The sequence below is a fragment of the Camelus ferus genome, chromosome 17, assembly GCF_009834535.1.
Source record: "Camelus ferus isolate YT-003-E chromosome 17, BCGSAC_Cfer_1.0, whole genome shotgun sequence".
Taxonomy (NCBI): Eukaryota; Metazoa; Chordata; class Mammalia; order Artiodactyla; family Camelidae; genus Camelus; species Camelus ferus.
The window spans coordinates 37,953,452-37,971,607 of record NC_045712.1 but is presented as its reverse complement, the minus strand read 5'-3'; the positions used below and the strand labels follow the sequence as shown (position 1 = coordinate 37,971,607).

Genomic DNA, 18,156 nt, shown 5'->3' with positions numbered 1-18,156 from the left:
TGGTTTTTGTTTGGAGAGTATCACAGTCCATTTTCAGGCTGTGAAATCTAGGGACAATGTATTATAATGTAACCCCTCCGTAGGCCAGACTGACTCTCTAGGCCTCCTGGCTTCCTGGGCCTGCCAGAGGAGACACTTTATTATACTCTCCAGATACACTGTTTCTGGCCGAGGTTCACTTGACCAATGCTCCTGTTTCTCTCTGGGTAAGGATGGCTTCTGTTAGAAGTCAGTGGGAACTCCTATCACACACACTGACGCGTGCAGGGCACAGTGGCGATGTGTCTGGAGGCTGGGAAAGTGGCAGATGCCACCCTTTCCTCCTTTCAGTGACTTTCCTCATAGCGCTGGTTCTTCCAACATCCCACAAGGAAACTGGAACAAAGTCTGCCCCTTTGCTCTTTGCCTTTGCAAAGACTCACCCCTTTTCCTTTGCCCTTCCATACAGTTCAGCCAATGCTACCCCTGAATTTGAAGGTCGAGGAGGTGATGACCTTGGCACAGAGATTGCTAACACCCTCTACCGCATATTTAACAATAAGAGCAGCGTTGACCTGAAGTCCCTGTGCATCAGCCCCCGGGAGCACTGCTGGATTCTCTATGTGGACGTGCTGGTAAGTATCGCATTGCTGTACTTACTTGGCCACACTCCACCTTTGTTGGAGGCCAGTTGGCCTACTTTCCCCTCAGTGCTTTTTCCCTCTTCAAGTGGATACTTTCAGTTTCCAGGGTGAGGCTGTTGGGATAAGATTGGTCTCCTGTAATAATTTTTAAAATTAAATACAACATGTGTAGTAGCACACGTATAATACCATCCTACGGTAAATTTACAGTCATATCATTGTCGCACCTAAAATTATCCACAGAGGTTGTCAGGAAGAAGAAAACAAGAGGTGCTCTCTAGATGGTGCTAGACAGAGTTGATGGGCAGAGATGAGACAAGCCTGGCATATTCTGCATGGAAAGGTGATGGGCTCTTTATATGCATTTTCACTGAACCTTTACAAATGTTTTGCAAGTAGGCACTTTATAAGTGCCATTTATAAGTGAGGCAACTAAGACACAGAGAGGTAAAGTAACTGGCCCAGGAGGTCTCAGTTTGTGACTTGGCCTCAAAGCCAAGTCTGTTTAATGCCCGTGCTGGCTCTTGACCTCACCAAGCCATCCTCCCTTGAAAACAGCCTGCAGCCCACCTTGTCTGAGTCCCTCATTTCGCCAGTAAGAACCCTGCCTCCTCCCTCCAGATTCTGCACCTGCAGGAGTCTTCCTAGTGTAGCCCTCCATTTCCTTCCCGCTGCTTGCCTCCCAAGTACTCGTCTGCCCAGTCTTTGGGACTTGACAGTAACTTCTCTCATAGCTATAATTAATTTGGCCAGTTGCTTGCTCGGGTACAGGCTCTCGTTGGACCTGCTTTATTCCTTTTCATTTAATTTTATGAACCCTGAGATAAGTGGCTACGTCTTCCATTTCATATCGAGGGCACGGGGCTAAGCCATTGACCAAATGGATTCTTTAATGAATCTGAAGATAAAGCCAATCTTGTGGGCTGATAGTGAACTTTGTGACAAGGAACAATTCGGCTATCTCTAATTGTTGGCCCTGCATGAAACAGGGCAGGGTTTTCTGGATACTTTTAAATTACTTTGATGATGGATGGAGCACGGCTGGCCAAAAGACAGCAGTGGTTACCAGCGTCCAGCAGGTTAGGGCTGTTCTGAATGCTGGCACTAATGGGTAAAAATAATGAAATTACAAGTCCATTTGCTTTTTCTCATCTCTGATAAGCAGGATGCACCTTGTAATATAATTCCTACAACCAAGGTAGTTTTGTAGGTCCTGGTTTTGAAGAGGTGGGAACTGGCAGCCTACAGTCATTACCAATAGGAGACAGGCTTCACAGCTGCCCACGGAGGTGCAGACCTGCATGCCTGTGCTTTGGTAGGAGGCTGGCTCAGTGAGGGGTCTGGTCCACTTTTGATTCAGTCAAGAAGCCTGTTCTTTCAGTGAAAGCTCTAGCAAAACTCGTGAACATCATAGGGGCGTCATTTCAGCTTAGAACCAGCAGCCTCTTTCGTAAGCAGGGATGTACGGTGAGCAGGAGTGTGTCAGGGTCACCCGCAAACCTGTCTTTTTAAGACTTTTTACATTAGGATTTCTTCCTTAAAAATTGTTTTAAATATTTTATTTATTTTGGAAGAAGATATGAGCTTTTGAAATGTCATCCTCAGAAAAGTTTTTATGAATTAGGAAAGCATTTTAAAAATTATATTATTAACGAGGTAGATGACTCTTTGTCAATCACAAATTCACACCCGTGGAGCGGTGGTTCTTTCCATGAGAGCAAATGTTTGCTTTCAGCCTTGATAGGAATGTGCTTCATGCATGTGAGATGGGGGATAGGCTTTTGTTTGGAGACTAAGTTTTTGTCCTACATCTAAAAATGTACTGAATACACCGAGTCCATGTTTGGAGTAAGATGGTGGAAATCCAGTCTTGTCGCTGGGATTGTGAAAATTGAATCTCCTGTGATTTCTTTTTACCAACTGGTCTGAAAAGTCCTCAGGCAGAGCCCATTTTTCAAACAGGTCTTCCCTGGGCAGCCTTCTGTGTTTTCACTTTACTGCAGACACAAGTACTTGAACCCTAGTACATTCAGGTGAGCCAATTTCCAGTACTATTTTTCTCCCCAGTTGTGTTATTAAAGTAGAAATTTCACTTCATAGAAACTTCACTCTTCTTTGCTCTTCATAGTTCTTTAATGGCATTGTTTTTATCCCAAAGTGGGATAACTGTTAGGAATCAGTCGTACAGACAGCATGGGGAGGTGCGTTTGTGACCAAATGTGTCTTCCTTCCCCTTCTCCTGCTCTGCTCCTTCCCCACCTCTGTTACAGGAGCGATCTTTTCCCTGCTGAGGGTGGACACCTACGACCTGCTGTGGGATCACAGTCCCGTCTCTCTGTAACACTAGATGCCCCACACCCTCTGCTCTCCTGTCAGCTCGCCTGGGCTTGTTCAGACAGCCCAGTCAGGCCGCTTTGGGTCTCTGCATCACCCCCTCGACTCTCCCCCTGCCTGTCAGCTGTGCCACTGTGTTTAGCAGAAAGATTCTTGCTAGGCTGGGCCTGCTTGGCAGCGGAGAGGAGGTCTGTGAGCACCACTTATGTGCTGGGGATGGTAAGGGTGTGGGGTCATTTAGTTCTCACAGCCACCCTGTAGGAAAGTGTGGCTTTGCTTCACTGAGAGGGAAACCAAAGCTCAGAGGACACATAGCCAGCAACTAGCAGAGAAGACTGTCAGACCCCTGCTGCTCGGCGCGTGGTGCCCCATGAGGAGCCGGGGCAGGCGGGCGAGGACTGCAGTGGGCGTGCTCTTGCACCCTGCGGAGGCGGGCAGGCTGATCGATGCCTGCCCTTCAAGGGGGCCCCCTCAGCAGTTACTCGGTGCTCAGCCTTCTGCCCTCTCGATTTCATCTCCTGGTGATCAGCTAGAGTGTTGAAAATCAAAGTTTGTGCACAGGACGTGGTGCAGGACAGTAGAAAGAACACTGACTGGGAGTCAGGCCGCTTTGTTGTAAGTGGGGGGCTTTGGTATCCCCAATTGTCAGGGAAGGGTTGGCCGAGGTGGTCTCCGGGTCCTCGCCAGCTCAAAGGCTTCACAGCTGCTAGAGCAGACATCAGCATTTATCTAGCACTTTCTCTGCATGAGGCAGATGCTGTGGGCAGCAGAGTGTAAAACAGCGGTCTTCAGCCCTGGCTGGCCATCAGGACCACCGCTGGCCTGGAGTAAACTGCAGTTTCCAGGGCCTCCCCCTGCATGTTTGATTAGCTTCCCGGGCAACTCGGATGCATAGCCAGGGTTAGGGACCTGGGCTGTCAGCAGTGAAGATGCAGGATGGGCAGCCCCACACTGACAGTCTGCGAGGACAACAGTGGGAAAATGAAAGAGGAGATGAACGTTTATTTATAAACATGTGGTTAATGCTTACGAGGTTAGGTACCACCCGGGGTCATGCAGTTAACCGGCGCAGACAGGAATCAAACCAGATGGTCCGGTCAGGAGTCCAGCTGGAACTCAGTGCCATGTGGCAGCCTGTATCTGAACCAGGGGACAGGAGAGCTAGTCCAGCTGCTAGACAAACATGCTGCTGTTACAAGGCCAGTAGGATCGCATTCTAATAAGCAGTGATTATAGAAGGCTGTAGGAAAGACGGCGTCTGCACTGGAAGTTTGCCTGGAAAGCTTAAACGTGGGAACTGAGTTTGCACCGGGTGTGAATGAGGTGCATGAGTGAGACGTGCCAGGTATGATTGTTGATTCTTAGTAGTTTGGAAGGCCAAGGCTTAGGGCCTGCCTTTCTTCCAGAAATAATCACCAGGCTCCTCCTTCCCGGCAGCCCTTCTGCTGGGCTCAGAAGATACAGGAACGAGCAAAGCCAACAGGGTCCAGCCTCAGGAGTTTAACAGTTCAGATGAAGAGGAGACAGACTCTAAACAAACACACAAAGAAACATATGACTTTTCCTTCTCCATGTGACTTCGTCTCCTCTTTTCCTGCTGGCTTTATTCCATAACCTCAGGCCAAGGCTTCTTTAAAATAAGGAAGAAGGACGTGTTGCCTTCCACTTAATAATGACTCTGACCTCCCCTGCTGGATGAGCACACATAAATGCAGTCAACACTTTTGCTCATGGGTGAAAACGTGTGACGGACCTTAGTTTTATTATGCTTAATGTAGTACATGGAGTTTGAGCATCAGAGGTGCACTGGTAACCACATGCAGTAGTAACGACACTGAGCAACATGACCCGCGGCATCAGTGCTTGTCTGGAGGCCAAGCATATGTCACAAAGATGAGAGTAACACTTGCAGTGCAGCTGGTGGTTATCTGGGGCAAAATATGGGTGATCAGCTCCCCCTGCAGCACAGGCCCAACTGGCTGAGGGGCTTCACTGCAGGCTGAGGCTTCTGAGCAATGGTACCACGTCAGGGCAACTGTGACCTCGCACACATGGCCCCTGTAAGCACAGCCCTGGCGAGGCAGTGCCTGCAGTTAGAGTGATGACACCGTGCGTGTCAGTGGGCCCATGAGCAGCCACGAGTTCTTGTCTTTATTTTATAAACACTTGATCAGCATTTCTTAGGAACTGGTGTCCTTTCATTGGGATAATAATTAAAGTAAGAAATGACGCTTGTGCTTTCTTCCTCCCTCACTCCCCCTCTCCCTTAGCTGCTGGAATGTGGTGGAAATTTGTTTGATGCCATCTCCATTGCGGTGAAGGCTGCCCTCTTCAATACAAGGTAGGTCCTCCTGGAAACAGCCCCATGAGACCGCGGAGAACCTGAGCAGACACTTGTGATGGAACACAACACTGAGGGCATTTCCACAGAAGCTCATAGACGAGAACAGGGGGCTTCAGCATTGAGAATGGTGCTATTTAATGTTAAGCTCCAGAAAACAGATTTTATAAGTTATAACTAAATAGATGCATATATTTCTGTGTTTACTTTTTGTGTTATTATTTTCATAAGTAAACATGTACAATGTAGAAAAATATTAGAGAACTACAGAGCAGCAAAAAGAGTAGAAACAGTACAAGATCCACTGTCTAAATACTGTTGCTAGAAGAAGCTCCACGGGGGCAGGGGCTTTGCCTGCTTTGCACTCTGGTCTCTCCCAGCGCCGTGAACACAGCCTGACGTATTCCTCGTCGGGAACTGTATGCAAGTCAGACTCGTATACCAGTAGTAGGTGCTCACATATTCCTTGGTTGGACACGTGAATGTTCTAGAAGCAGGTAGCAGCCTGCTGTTCAGTGAGTTAGGAGCAGGAAATGGTGGTGGTTCAGCCTCGCACACAGCTATGCAGCTCGGGACGTGGCCCTGAGCTTCTCTGCAGTTGACGTTTCCTCTGACCGTTTGATGATACAGCTCTTTTCCTCTCTATGCACAAGGCTCTTTGGGGGAAAGTTCGCAGCATTTGAAAATAAGTATGTGGAGGGGAGTGTTCAGTCTGTGAGAGAACTTACATTATGGTAACGGGGGGTCCTGGGGTATTTGAAAATAAGGATTAGAAACTCCTGGGGATATAGCCTAGGGGAGTAACTGGGTAAGTGAGCAAAGATGTTATTCGAAGATGCTCATCACAGCTTCTTTGTAATGGTGAGAAGTTGAAAACAACATGAATGTCCCAACATAGGGGACTGAAATCTACACAGCAGCATATGACTATGTCTGTATGTATGCCTGTCCCCAAATGGTCATTGTGATTATTTTCCAGTGCTCATATTATGGGCGATTTAAAATTTATCTGCATCTTAGAATTTTTTGCTGGTGAATTTAGACTACCTGCATAATTTAAAACAAAAACAGAATTAAATAAAGGTAGGTCAGAAATTGCAGGATGGAATATTTGTTGAGAAGGAAAGCTGAAGAGTCCCACCCTTAGCTGTGCCACTAGACCCCTGGCTGAGACTAGTTGAGGGTAGGCCTGGCACCATGGCCACTGTGAGGGCTCGAGTACCAGATGCCAGTAGCTGCAGCCTGGGCTTGGGCTCTGCTGGAGAAGAAAGGAAGTTGCCATCTGTTGTCCCTCAAGCCTCAGAACTTACTCCCCATCTGCTAGCTGGTTTCCATGGGCACCAGGGCAAAAAGAAAGAGTAGAGCCAGATGAGGCTTTTGGCTGTAGGGGAGGTGTTGGGCAAACTGTACACCAGGATGGTCACACCCAGCTGCTCGGGTTGGGGAGGACACCTGTCATGTGCACAGCCATCAGTCTCGTGCCCAGAGCAAGAACAGCCCTGCAGGCAGCAAGGAACGGAGACCCTGCAAGGCACTGGGACCCCTTGGTGTGTGGAGAGACCTTCTGTACAGTCAGGGCCCTCTGGAAGGGTTAAGGCCATTCTCTAGACAGTATTTGCTAGCCCTTCTACTGAACCACGATGTAGCCAGAGGGGTGGGAAGGAGTGTGTGTGTGCACACGCGCGTGCACACAAGTGCTTATTTTTTACCATACCACAATTCAAACTGGCTACCTGACTTGTTCAAATAGGATATTACTTAGTGCTTAGACCCAGGGGACCCCTGACATGGAGACGTCTCCTGGGGCAGACCCTAGCAGGACTCCTTGGTTCTTGTGGACATTCTCTGGCTGAAACTCCTCTGCACTGACACTGGCTTGTGTAGGGATGGCCAGCAGGGGTGAATCATAGCCAGCTTTTGTTAGAGGCACAGGGAAATGCACCAACACTGTTTGTATTACAGTAGCTGGGTGGACCACCTCTTCCTTCCTGGCTCCTCCACCCCACAGTGGAGTGAATAGACTTTATGGCTTAAGTATATTTCCAGCACCCAGCTCAAGAAACAGAACATTGCCAGCCCCCAAGAAGCCCTCTCATCCTATACCCCCATGCAGTCACTGCACCCACTGAGGATAACCACAGCCCTTGGTTTGTGCTTGACGTAAATGGAATCACGCAGTGCTTTCTCTCTCATGTCTGCCTATCCGCTGAGCATTAGGTTTTGTGGCATCTGTGTTGTGGCCAGGAGTCATAGTTTGCTTTTTGCTGAATCGTGTTCCACTGTATGAATATGCCACAGTTCATTTATCCATTCTTCTGTTGATGAACAGCTGGGTAGTTTCCAGTTTTGAGCTGTTGCAAATAATGTCAGTCGATTCTGCAAAACAGTTTTCCAAAGTGCTTTGACCAAATGGTCAAATGTATAGAGTCTGGGTTGCTCCACTTTTTTGCCAACCTTTGGATTTTTTTGTCTTTTTAATACTAGCCATTCTGATGGGTATGTCCTGGTATCATATTGTAGTTTTACTTTGCACTTCCCTGATGGACATTTAACTTGTGTACTTTTCTGTGTGTTTACTGGCTATGTGAATAGCCTCTTCTGCGAAGCTCCTGTTTAAGTCTTTTGCCCATTTTTCTGTTGGGTCGTCTGTCTTTATGTTTGGTAGGAATTCTTCATGTAATATGTCGGTTTATACACACACACTCATAGAAATATTTTCTCCACTCTGAATTATTTTTTGGTTTCCAAGTGCCTTTTGACAAACAGAAGTTCATAATCTTAATATATATTATGTTAGACACACACAGAGGCAGACCTTGTTTTACTGCACTTCACTTGATTGTGCTTAGCAGATACTGTGTTTTTTGACAAATTGAAGACTTGCGGCAACGCAGCATAGAGCTAGTCTATCGGTGCCATTTTTCTGACAGCATTTTTCTCACTTCATGTCTCTGAGTCACATTTTGATAATTCTTGCAATATTTCAGACTTTTTCATTATTCCTTTATTTGTTATAGTGACATGTGATCAGTGATCTTTGATGTTAATATTGCAAAAAGATTACAACTTGCAAGAAGGCTCAGATGATGGTTAGCATTTTTAGTAATAGAGTCTTTTTAAATTGAGGTATGAACATTGGTTTTTTTAGACATGCTATTGCACACTTAGTAGACTACGCTATAGTGTAAACATAACTTTTATATGCACTGGGAAACCAGAAATTCATGTGACTTGCTTTATTACAGCAGTCTGGAACCAAACCTGCAGTATCTCCAAGATGTGCCTGTGTGTGTGTGTGTATTCAATTATATTTCCCCTTTATGATGAGCATTTTATGTCCAGTAAATCTGTCTACTCAGATCATGAAGATGTTCTTAGTTTTTCTTCTAAAAGCTTTATTTTTTTATCTTTCACCTTCACATGTGCAGTCCATTTAGTATGGATTTTTGTGTATAGTGTGAAGTAGGGATTGGGATTCATTTTTAGATATCTGGCTAATTAAGCATGATTTTTAATTTTATTTTTAAAATGTATTTTTATTGAGGTTTTATTCATTTACAATATTATATTAGTTTCAGGTGTACAACATAGTGATTTCAGTATGTTTATATATTATACTCCATTTAAAGTTATTATAAAATACTGGGTATATTCTCTGTGCTGTACAATATATCCTTGCAGCTTATTTATTTCATACGTACTAGTTTGTGCCTCTTAATCCCCTAGCCCTGTCTAGCCTTCTCCTCTGTATCATTTTTTAAAAGGCCTCCTTTCCCCACTGCACTCAGTGTCACCTGTACACTTTTGGCAGGGATCATAGGGAGGACAAGCATGCCTGGTGAGACACAGGGATTCCAACTCAAGAAAAAGAAGTTGTCATCCTTCCTTTCAGTAAATGGGGATTTTAATTATGCTTCTGCTTCCAGGATACCAAGAGTTCGTGTTCTGGAGGATGAAGAGGGGTCGAAGGACATTGAACTGTCTGATGACCCTTATGACTGCATCCGGCTCAGCGTAGAGAATGTCCCTTGTATCGTCACCCTGTGTAAGGTATGAGCTTGTATCTCATGGTTTTTGTCTTCCCTGTGGGTCTTCTTCAACCCCAAGGTTACTTAATAGGTTGGGAAGTTATAGTTTCATGACCCATACTGAAGCAGTATTAACCCAAACTCAGTAATTTTCTAATATAGAGACCACTACCATGAGCAGCTCTTTCTTTTCTTTTTAACTGGAAGATACGGAGTCCCAGGGGCACATGAGCAGCTTCACAGTAATAGTAGCCACAGTTGGTTAAGCTCCTCCTGCCTGCCAGGCATTACAGTGAAACATCCTGAATGCATATTACCTTCAGTACTCTCAACTCTATGGTGTCTAGGCTGGCTGAGTGGTAAAAGGGTGGTTGAAAGGCGAACGCTGTCCCCTCTGTGGGCCCTAATGTGCACGTCGATGAAATGAGGGGGTTGGAGCAGGGCCTGGGTCTCTGATGCGTCATGAGGTTTCACATTAGCACCGAGGCCTGTGGAGCCAAACACCCAGCTGATGCTGACATGTGGCTGCCCCGCCCAGGGCTGTGCAGAGGGCCTGTTTTGGCTGAGACTGTCACTGATTACACGAAGGTTTCATTATATAAAAATTGGACAGAGTGGGTCAGGTTTAATTCCACCAGAATCACTTCATGAGCATGGAGTATAGTGAAGCTTTGGGATGACCAGAGGTGCCTGCCCTTGACTCATCCTTGAGCACGTCCCTCAGCACGGGCCCTCTTGATCCATCTGTCTTCAGTGAAACATCCAGGGGGCCTCTGACTTGGTCTCTGAATTGTAATTCTAACCACCTTCCCCCCACGCCCATATTTCCATTTCATGCTTCCATTGCACTGCTTACACAGTGGCCTGTGACAGAATGATTGAACATTACTTCAGATATTTTCCATATGAGCAGAATCTAAAATAAGATCCAGAATGGGTCGTGCAGGTTCCTTGCTGGTGCTGATATTCCCTTCGTGAGGCTCTCAGGGGTGGGGGGTCTGGGACGTGTGTCACCTGCATGTGTGCACTGCTGCCCTGTCCCTGCAGATTGGCTATCGGCACGTGGTAGATGCTACTCTTCAGGAGGAGGCCTGCTCTTTGGCCAGCTTGCTGGTGGCCGTGACCAGCAAAGGAGTCGTGACATGCATGAGGAAAGTGGGGAAGGGCAGCCTGGACCCAGAGAGCATCTTCGAGATGATGGAGGTGAGACTCTGGTTCCGAGGCCAGGACCTGGCTGGGAGTGCTTGCTGCTTCCTGCCCTCTTGGTCACACTGTGGGAATTCTCCCCATTTACCCACTTCATCCCAGGCTGGGAGTGTGGGGAACAGCTGGTGTCAGCCGGATGTCACTGAGCAAGCCAAGGGTGGTGGCGGTGGTGGTGGGGGCTCTGGGCTGGGAGGTAGTGACCTGCCCGTAACATTCGCTTATCCTCTCCCTCTCTGATCGCCAGGCCCATGTTTCTAAATAAGAATGTCGGACTGATAATGTAAAGAGTCACTTATAACTCCAGAATTCCAAGCCTTTGTGATTTGATGAGGGAGCTGAATTCCTGGCTGTCTGCTTCCTGTCACTTGAAGGGAGTGAGCAGAGGTAGAGCCAGGGGCTGAAGGATGGCCATCTCCCCATTCTTGTGGGTCCGGAAGTGTTTAAAGGGAGACAAATAGGAACGGTGGGAGATCCTCCCGACTGTCTCAGGTGCACGTTCCTCTCAGGGCTCCTCAGCCCGTCTGGCAGCACCATTAGGGCACTTTCCAGCTGCTCCGTACCGACTGGTTACTGACTGACCCGTGTGTCTACCTCACTGGCCTGAAAACCCCTCTGCAGCAGGGACCAGGTCCCGCTCACTCATGTCTTCCCAGACCTTCCTTCCCTCGTGTCCACTTCAACTCTCCAGAAGCTTTTGAGGACTTTGAGACTGATTAACTGACTGACTTGCCAGGAATAGATTGACCAGCCCTGGGAGGTTTTGTTTTAAGTCATCTCTGTGTCACAACACGTGCCCAGAGGTCACTGCTTGACAGCACTAAGGTTGCCATCTACACCCTTCCTTCCTTCCCAGAAACAGTGATTCTCATTGAAGACTCTACGCGCTTGATGTCTTTTTTTTGTCATCTTATTTGAGAGCAAAAATGGGCCATGTATACAGTGTTGAGGACGCAAGCGTGAGCTCTGAAGCCAGACTGCCCAGGCTGCGAATGTGGCCTGGGCCCCAGCTCCCTCATCTGCAGAGAGGGGCTAACAACAGCAGTAGTGTCTGCTGCTGCCGTGTCATGAGGGGTAGGCAGGCCATGTAGTGGGGAAGCACTGACACATCGCAGTTTGCACTGTCAACTCTCACTCTGTCTGATCCACATTAAGCACCCTGAGTTCCAGTGTCTCCAGCTGTGCATGGCATCAGGTGTTCTGAAACCAAAGCTCTTAAAATGCTTTACAAGTTCTACCAAAGGCCTCTCTAGACGAGCGCCTCCCAAATCTTCTTTTAGAGGAGAGTCTGATGAGAATTCCAGGCTCTAAACAACAACAAAAACAATAAATAACAGCTCACATTTGTTGTGTGCTTACTTCACGTCCCACCCTGTTTCTAGTGCTTTAAATGTATCACATCATTTATTCCTCACAAACCTGTGAGGTAACAACTGGTATTACCCTTATTTTTATAGACGAGGAAAATTGAGGCATGTAGACGATCAGTAACTTGCCTACAGGCCTCACAGCTCTTAAATGCTGGTGCTAGGATTCAAACCCAGACTGTGCCCCCAGAGTCCCACTGAGCCATGAGCTATTTTAATAACCTCATGACCCAGGTGGGCTCTGGCTGCCGTGGATGGAGGGAGAACCAGAGCGCTGTCCAGGGAGCTGAGCTTCCTCCTCCCTGGGGCTCGGGGAGTGAGGTCTGCAGGGGGACCACAGCCTCTGGCCCTGTCTCCCCATTTCTCTCGTACGAGGATGCAGCAACCCAGAGATGCTGCTCATGGTAAAGCTGAGAACCTCAGGTTGTCCTGCAGCTCTGCCCCTAACCTCTGCAGTCTCTTTCCTGCAGGTCCAGGTTCAGACCTCTCAAGTCCTGGTGTCCTCTCTGTCTCCTCTCCCCGCCCTCATTTATATGAATAAGCAGTACCTCTATTTGATCAACTTGGACATTTTTTTTTTTTGATGTTAGGATAAAAATCTTTCCAAAGTCACTTTGGACCTTAACCCTGACTTTGCATTTCACAGATTTGCTCACTTCCCCGCCTTTAGACTGAGATCTTCTCTTTATATGAGTTTTCAGTAATACTTGGAGTCTCATCCCGTGTTACAGTCAGGGGCCAGGGGAGAAGGCACAGAGCCCTGGGGAGGCGACACCTGTGACAAGGAGGACTAGGGTGAGGGTGAGGCCTGGGTGTGTTTCCCCCTGATGTTGTCGGGATGGAACCAGCGGCACAGGTGAACTGAAACTGCAATGGGAACGTGGAAGACTTGATGAGATGGAGACTTGTAATTGGTTCACTGTGTTCTTAAAATGTTCATGAGCCGAGAGACAGAATACCAGTTGCATAAAGAAAGATTTTTGTTCTGTAGGGTTTTTTGTTTGTTTGTGAGGGCCCCCTCCTGTTACGCTGTGTAGGGGCTAATTAGGAAATCTCTGGGTTGTCCAACCTCTTGATGTGTCTTGATTCCAACATTCTTGCCTTTCACATCTCTGCATGGCAGTGACATCAAAGACCCTATCCAGGTACTGACTTTGGTCCCATCTGAGCAGATCTTTGGTGGCAGGTAAATTAAAAATTGCTTATTAACACAGGTCCTCAGCACCACCTGTTCCTTCATCAGATGGGATTCTCTGGTCTCCCTGTGTCTCCTCACTGCAGTACAGTGAGACTCAGCTGTCAGCAAGTCCAGCTGGTTGACAGTTTAGCTGCTCTTAGTGGCAGCAGCTAATGACCAAGGTGGACTTTGCCACTTCCTGCTTGCTGCCTGAGGGTTGGCATCTTTTTTTTTTTTGGAATGGAGGGTCTTCCAGAATGTAACTATTATGTTGTCAGCGTTTGGGGTTTGTTTCTGTATTGATTTGTTTAATGAGATAAAATACCTATAAGGCAGACGGGACGTGTGCCGCTTTAGAATGGCTAGCTGGCAGGAAGGGGAGCCTCTCTTGGTCAGCGTGTGTCTGCCTCACAAGCGGGCCTGGCCCTCTTCTGTCCCTTCTCTGTCCTGCAGACTGGCAAGCGCGTGGGCAAAGTGCTGCACACATCCCTGCAGAGCCTGCTACACAAGGAGGAGAGCCTGGGGCCCAAGAGACAGAAAGTCGGATTCCTGGGCTGATGTGCAGTCAGCCACCAACTGCAGAGTGTTTGTTTCCTACTTTTCCTTTAAGCTGAAGTTTGTATATATTTTCCTTAACTATTATGAATTTAAGGCAACATTTATACAAGCACAATTAAAGTCTATTTTCTGGTCTGGTTTGGTATCGCTAGAGTTCCTCAACTGCAAGCCAAGATGCCATTCGGTGACCCCTCAGAAAGTCTGACCATTGTCTAGTGACAGCTGAGTCCAGAGGTCTGCTCTGACCAGAGGGCTCTGGTAATGGGCCTCCCAAGGGAGACTGGTTTATCTCCTGCTGCAGAAGTTCAGAATAGCAGACACACTAGAATAAGGACCTAGCAGAAAAATGGTTCAAAGGAAATGCTTATGATATGTATATTGTCTACTTCTTCCCCCTATAGAGCTTTCAAAATAATAACTGTATTAAAAAAAAAAAATCCACCTTGTATATTTGGGGGCTTCTGGGTTGGGGAGATTGAGGAGGCACTCTGCCCCAGATGCAGACCCAGGGCTTCCGCCTGGCTGGTGAGCCTTCTCCAGTCTGGGGGAGCCCAGTTCTTCCTGCCCTCCAAGAGATCCTGGCCCACCTCCCTAGGCACTTAACATCTACTTTGGTCCTTAGCCAACCTTTCTTATTACTCTTGTTTTGAAATTGCTTTGTGTTTTATAACCACTCCCTGGTGTTTTGTAAGATTTCTATGTTTATGAGCATTAAGAAAGCTGCTTTAGAGATGTTGTCATTTGATTACTCAGTCTCCCTTCACACTCTGGGGACAGAAGGAGAGGCCATTCTCAGTGGCGCCAGAAAGCTCGTCCTATAAGCCTGTGTTCTATTCACAGTGCAGTGTGTTCGAATTAAGTCCACTTATGGGTGAGCAGTCTTTGTGTTTTTCTTTTTCCCCTGGGGAACTGAAATTCCCCAATCAATCTTAAAGAGAGCCCTGGGGAAGGAATTGATTCATGAAGGAGGGTATTTCAGCCATGGCATTTACTCTCTGCATTTCAGTTAGACAAACAGGGTAAGGAGTTAGGAATTTCCTGCCTAATGGAAAGAACATAATGTGAGCTGAAGCCCTTTCAGATCAGTTCCAGAGGTCTTGGTGTGGGCACCTCCTCCCGGCATGGCCAGGGCACCTCCTCTCCTATGGAGAGAAGCAGCTGCCTAGACTTGGACTTGGAACTGCTGCCCTGTTGAGAGAATAGCTTGGGTCTTCATTTTTCATTTTTTCCAGTGATTGTCCTTACAGGCGCCATGACAGTGCTCCCAGCGAGGCAGCGGTCAGCCCGTTCCTCCTCCCGCCCCTGGTTGACTGCCCATGCTGGAACGTTGACAGTAGGGGTGCACAGATGCAACTGGAGTGGGAATAAAGTTTAGAAACCTTTGGTTTTGATGATTAAAGACATCAGATAGTTGAGACAGACAGACAGATGAGGCTTTGCCAGGCCAGCTGTACAACAGCCACCCAGCTGGGCTGGCTGGCTACGCAGTTACAGCGCAAAGGAAAGGGAGAGGTAGATGCTAGCATCTGTCTGTCAGCCCACACCTTTTCTGTAGACCGCCCTACCTGGAGAAGTGTACCTCACACACGAAACAAAGTACCGAATGAGCACGGTCTCTCCAGGAGAAGCGTTAATGGGAAATGTGTGACTATTGCACCTCCCAGAATAAGGGACAAGAAAACTGAAGGCAGAGACGTGGAAAAATACTGCCATGGGGAAACCCACTGCTTCATCCAGCAGAACCAGAGCTGTCTTTAGTGGCCACTGAGTAAATACCAGGGAGAAGTGCTGAAGGCAGCCAAAAGGCAATTAAGGGCTTGGAGGTGGGGTGGGTAAGGGCGGGCACGGAAGGACTGCAGCATTATAGAATATTCGAGTTGGTTTTATTGTTTCTGGGATTCCTTGGTCTCCCAAATTGTGTGACTTCAAGCCTGCAAATTCAGAATATTGACAATAATTTGTTTTTGTTCAGTAAAGGCTCACTTATAACTGCCAGTGAAGTGCATATCTATGCTCTTCAAAACCTTTTGGAAATAATCTGGCAGTGTGTATTAAAAGTCTTAATTTCATGCCCTTTGACTTAATAATTCCACTTCTGGGAGTGTAACCAAAGAGGAATGAAAACACGAAGCATAAAGAAGTTCGCCCCAGCACCAGTGCTTGTGTGAGAACGGCAGAGCTGCACAGGAAGGTGCGGCCTTGGCAGGTTTCCTTTGCCAAAGTCGGGGCTTCCCTCAGGAAAGAAAGGGGCTCAGTCCCTCCTATTCCCCTGAACGCTCTGGGCGGGCAGACGAAGCCCCCACCCCTAGCTAGAGGACAGCAGTCATCTCCTGAAAGAAACGCTGTGCCACTTCCCATGCAAGGACGTCCCTGAGGCAGATGTCTCATGAGATGGTGCTCGTCGACCTCTGCCCCACCTCCCCTCACTGGCTCCAGACCCATGACTGGGGTCTAATTACAGCCCAGCCTGAGCAGGGAACTCAGTCCCTGCCACAGGGAAGAAAGAGTACTTATCAGAATAACTGCAAGACCTGGCTTGGCAGGTACCAAGGAAACAGAAGTGGGAGTGGATCTGAGGGTGTTGCACCAGGACCGTGGCTGGAAAGGGGGTTTCCCGTCCTGGCAGGGAGGTCCGAAGTGGTCCTATTTCACCGCTGGGATGGCTCCTGAAGTAAATGAGGAGGAGGCACTAGAACTGAACAAACTGGAAAAGCCACAGCACTTCTCAGATCTGTAAGAGAAGTGAGGCCACAGGGCAAGTAGTGCTCCCCAAATCGGAAAGACCAACAGGCAAATAAAAAGAAATTAATGCGGCTGTATGAAACTCACTCTAAATATGAGACACAGATTAAAAGTAAATGGAGGAAGAAAGATAAAACCATGATACCATTCATCAAGAAGAAGGCTGGAGTAGATACATTAATTTCAGACAGAGGGGACTTCAGAGCAAGGTAAGTTATCAAGAATAAAGAGGAGCATTACACGATGAAAAAAGGGGTCAGTTATTCAGGAAGACATACAAATCTGTAACGTGTACACGCCTAACAACAGAGCGTTAAAATATATGAGGTCAAAACTGACAGAACTGCAAGAACTACATGAATCCACTATCGTAACTGGAGACTGCAGCTCCCCTCCCAGAAAAGGACAGATGGAGCAGGCAGAAAGTTGGTAAGGACAGGGCTCAAGTCACCAACACCATTGATCAACTGGATATAATGGGTATCTAGAGACTGCTTCATCCATCAACAGCTGAACACACATCCTTCTCAAGCTCACATGGAACATTCACCAAGAGAGACCAGATTCTGGGCCATAAAACACACCTCAACAAATTCAACAGAAGTCACAGTGATCTGCCATCAGACCACAACAGAATTAAACTAGAAGTCAATTACAGAAAGATAGCAGGAAAGTCCCAAGATGCATGCAGATTAAACAACACACTTCTAAATAACACCTGGGTCAAAGAAGTCTCAAGTGAACTTAAGTATTTTTAATTAAAATGAAAACACAACTTATCAAAATTGTGGGATGTAGCAAAAGCAGTGCTTAGAAAGAAATTTATAGCGTTGAGTACATATATAAGAAGAAAGATTTGAAATCGATTATCTAAGTTTCCACCTTAGGAAACTAGAAAAAAAACAAATCCAAAGTTAGCAGAGGAAAAGAAATAATAAAAATTAGAGTGATATAGATATCAATGAAGTTGAAAACAGGAAATCAGTGGAGAAAATCAATGAAACCAAAAGCTTGTTCTCTGAAAAATTCCAGAGAAGGGAGAGATCTTTAGAAGGGAGAAGTCTGTCACTGGCTGTTTCCTTCCCTGGGGCATTTGCAGACTTGGTGCACAGAGAGAGGTTCTATAGGGGAAAAAGAGACCAGCAAAACTTCCAGTGAGGTTGCGCAAGGCTAAGGTGATAATTTGGAAACTTCAGTTTCCCTAAATACACAACTGGGTTTATATTTGTTGATTTTTAAGGCCATTTGTGGGGGTGAGGGGACAGGTGTCAGTGTGGCAGATGGAAATCTGTAGTATTCCACAGAACTAATCAGATTTTCTCTTCCCGTGTAAGCAATTATAGCTGAAGACATCAGATAAGTGCAGAACTGGGCTGTGAGTGCCCAGTTTGTTTTTCCCAGATTTAGAGGTCAGGTCATTTACTGTCTCACCCCTGGAGCGGAAGGAATAAAGGGGTGGGCAGAGGCCCTGGGGCCCCGAGGGGGCCGGGGGCCCAGCTGCCTCACAGGGCAGCTCCACGTGCTCCTTGCAAGAATCCCATTGTGTAGGCAGGGTAGTGATTACTGCCCCATTTTATGGAGCAGGAATCTGGGTCTTGAATAACTTGCCCCAAAAGATACAGCGCTGGGTGTCTGAGCTCGATTTGGAATCTAGGACTCCCAGTTCTCTTTCCACTAGGACACTGCTGACCTTTAGGGACAAAAAAACAACAGGGAATGTGGGCCCCATGGAGCCAAGAACTTGGCTAGGTGGTGTACTGCCTCCCCCAGTATTGTGTGCCCC

General features: G+C 47.2%; 2 protein-coding genes across 4 annotated transcripts in view; one reads left to right on the top strand and one right to left on the bottom strand.

Moving 5' to 3' along the window:
* The window catches only part of EXOSC7 (exosome component 7), a 30,900-nt gene extending 17,131 nt beyond the window's left edge, over positions 1 to 13,769 (top strand). The window contains exons 4-8 of the mRNA XM_032459038.1: positions 449 to 614; positions 5,228 to 5,298; positions 9,225 to 9,348; positions 10,374 to 10,529; positions 13,527 to 13,769. Of these exons, the coding sequence (XP_032314929.1) occupies positions 449 to 614; positions 5,228 to 5,298; positions 9,225 to 9,348; positions 10,374 to 10,529; positions 13,527 to 13,631 (622 nt within the window). The 3' untranslated portion in view covers positions 13,632 to 13,769. The remainder of the gene's footprint in view (positions 1 to 448; positions 615 to 5,227; positions 5,299 to 9,224; positions 9,349 to 10,373; positions 10,530 to 13,526) is intronic.
* The window catches only part of ZDHHC3 (zinc finger DHHC-type palmitoyltransferase 3), a 107,480-nt gene that overhangs the window by 80,989 nt on the left and 8,335 nt on the right, over positions 1 to 18,156 (bottom strand). For all 3 annotated transcript variants that reach the window (XM_032459033.1, XM_032459032.1, XM_032459034.1), the window contains exon 3: positions 640 to 736. The gene's annotated coding sequence lies outside the window, so the exon portion shown is untranslated. The remainder of the gene's footprint in view (positions 1 to 639; positions 737 to 18,156) is intronic.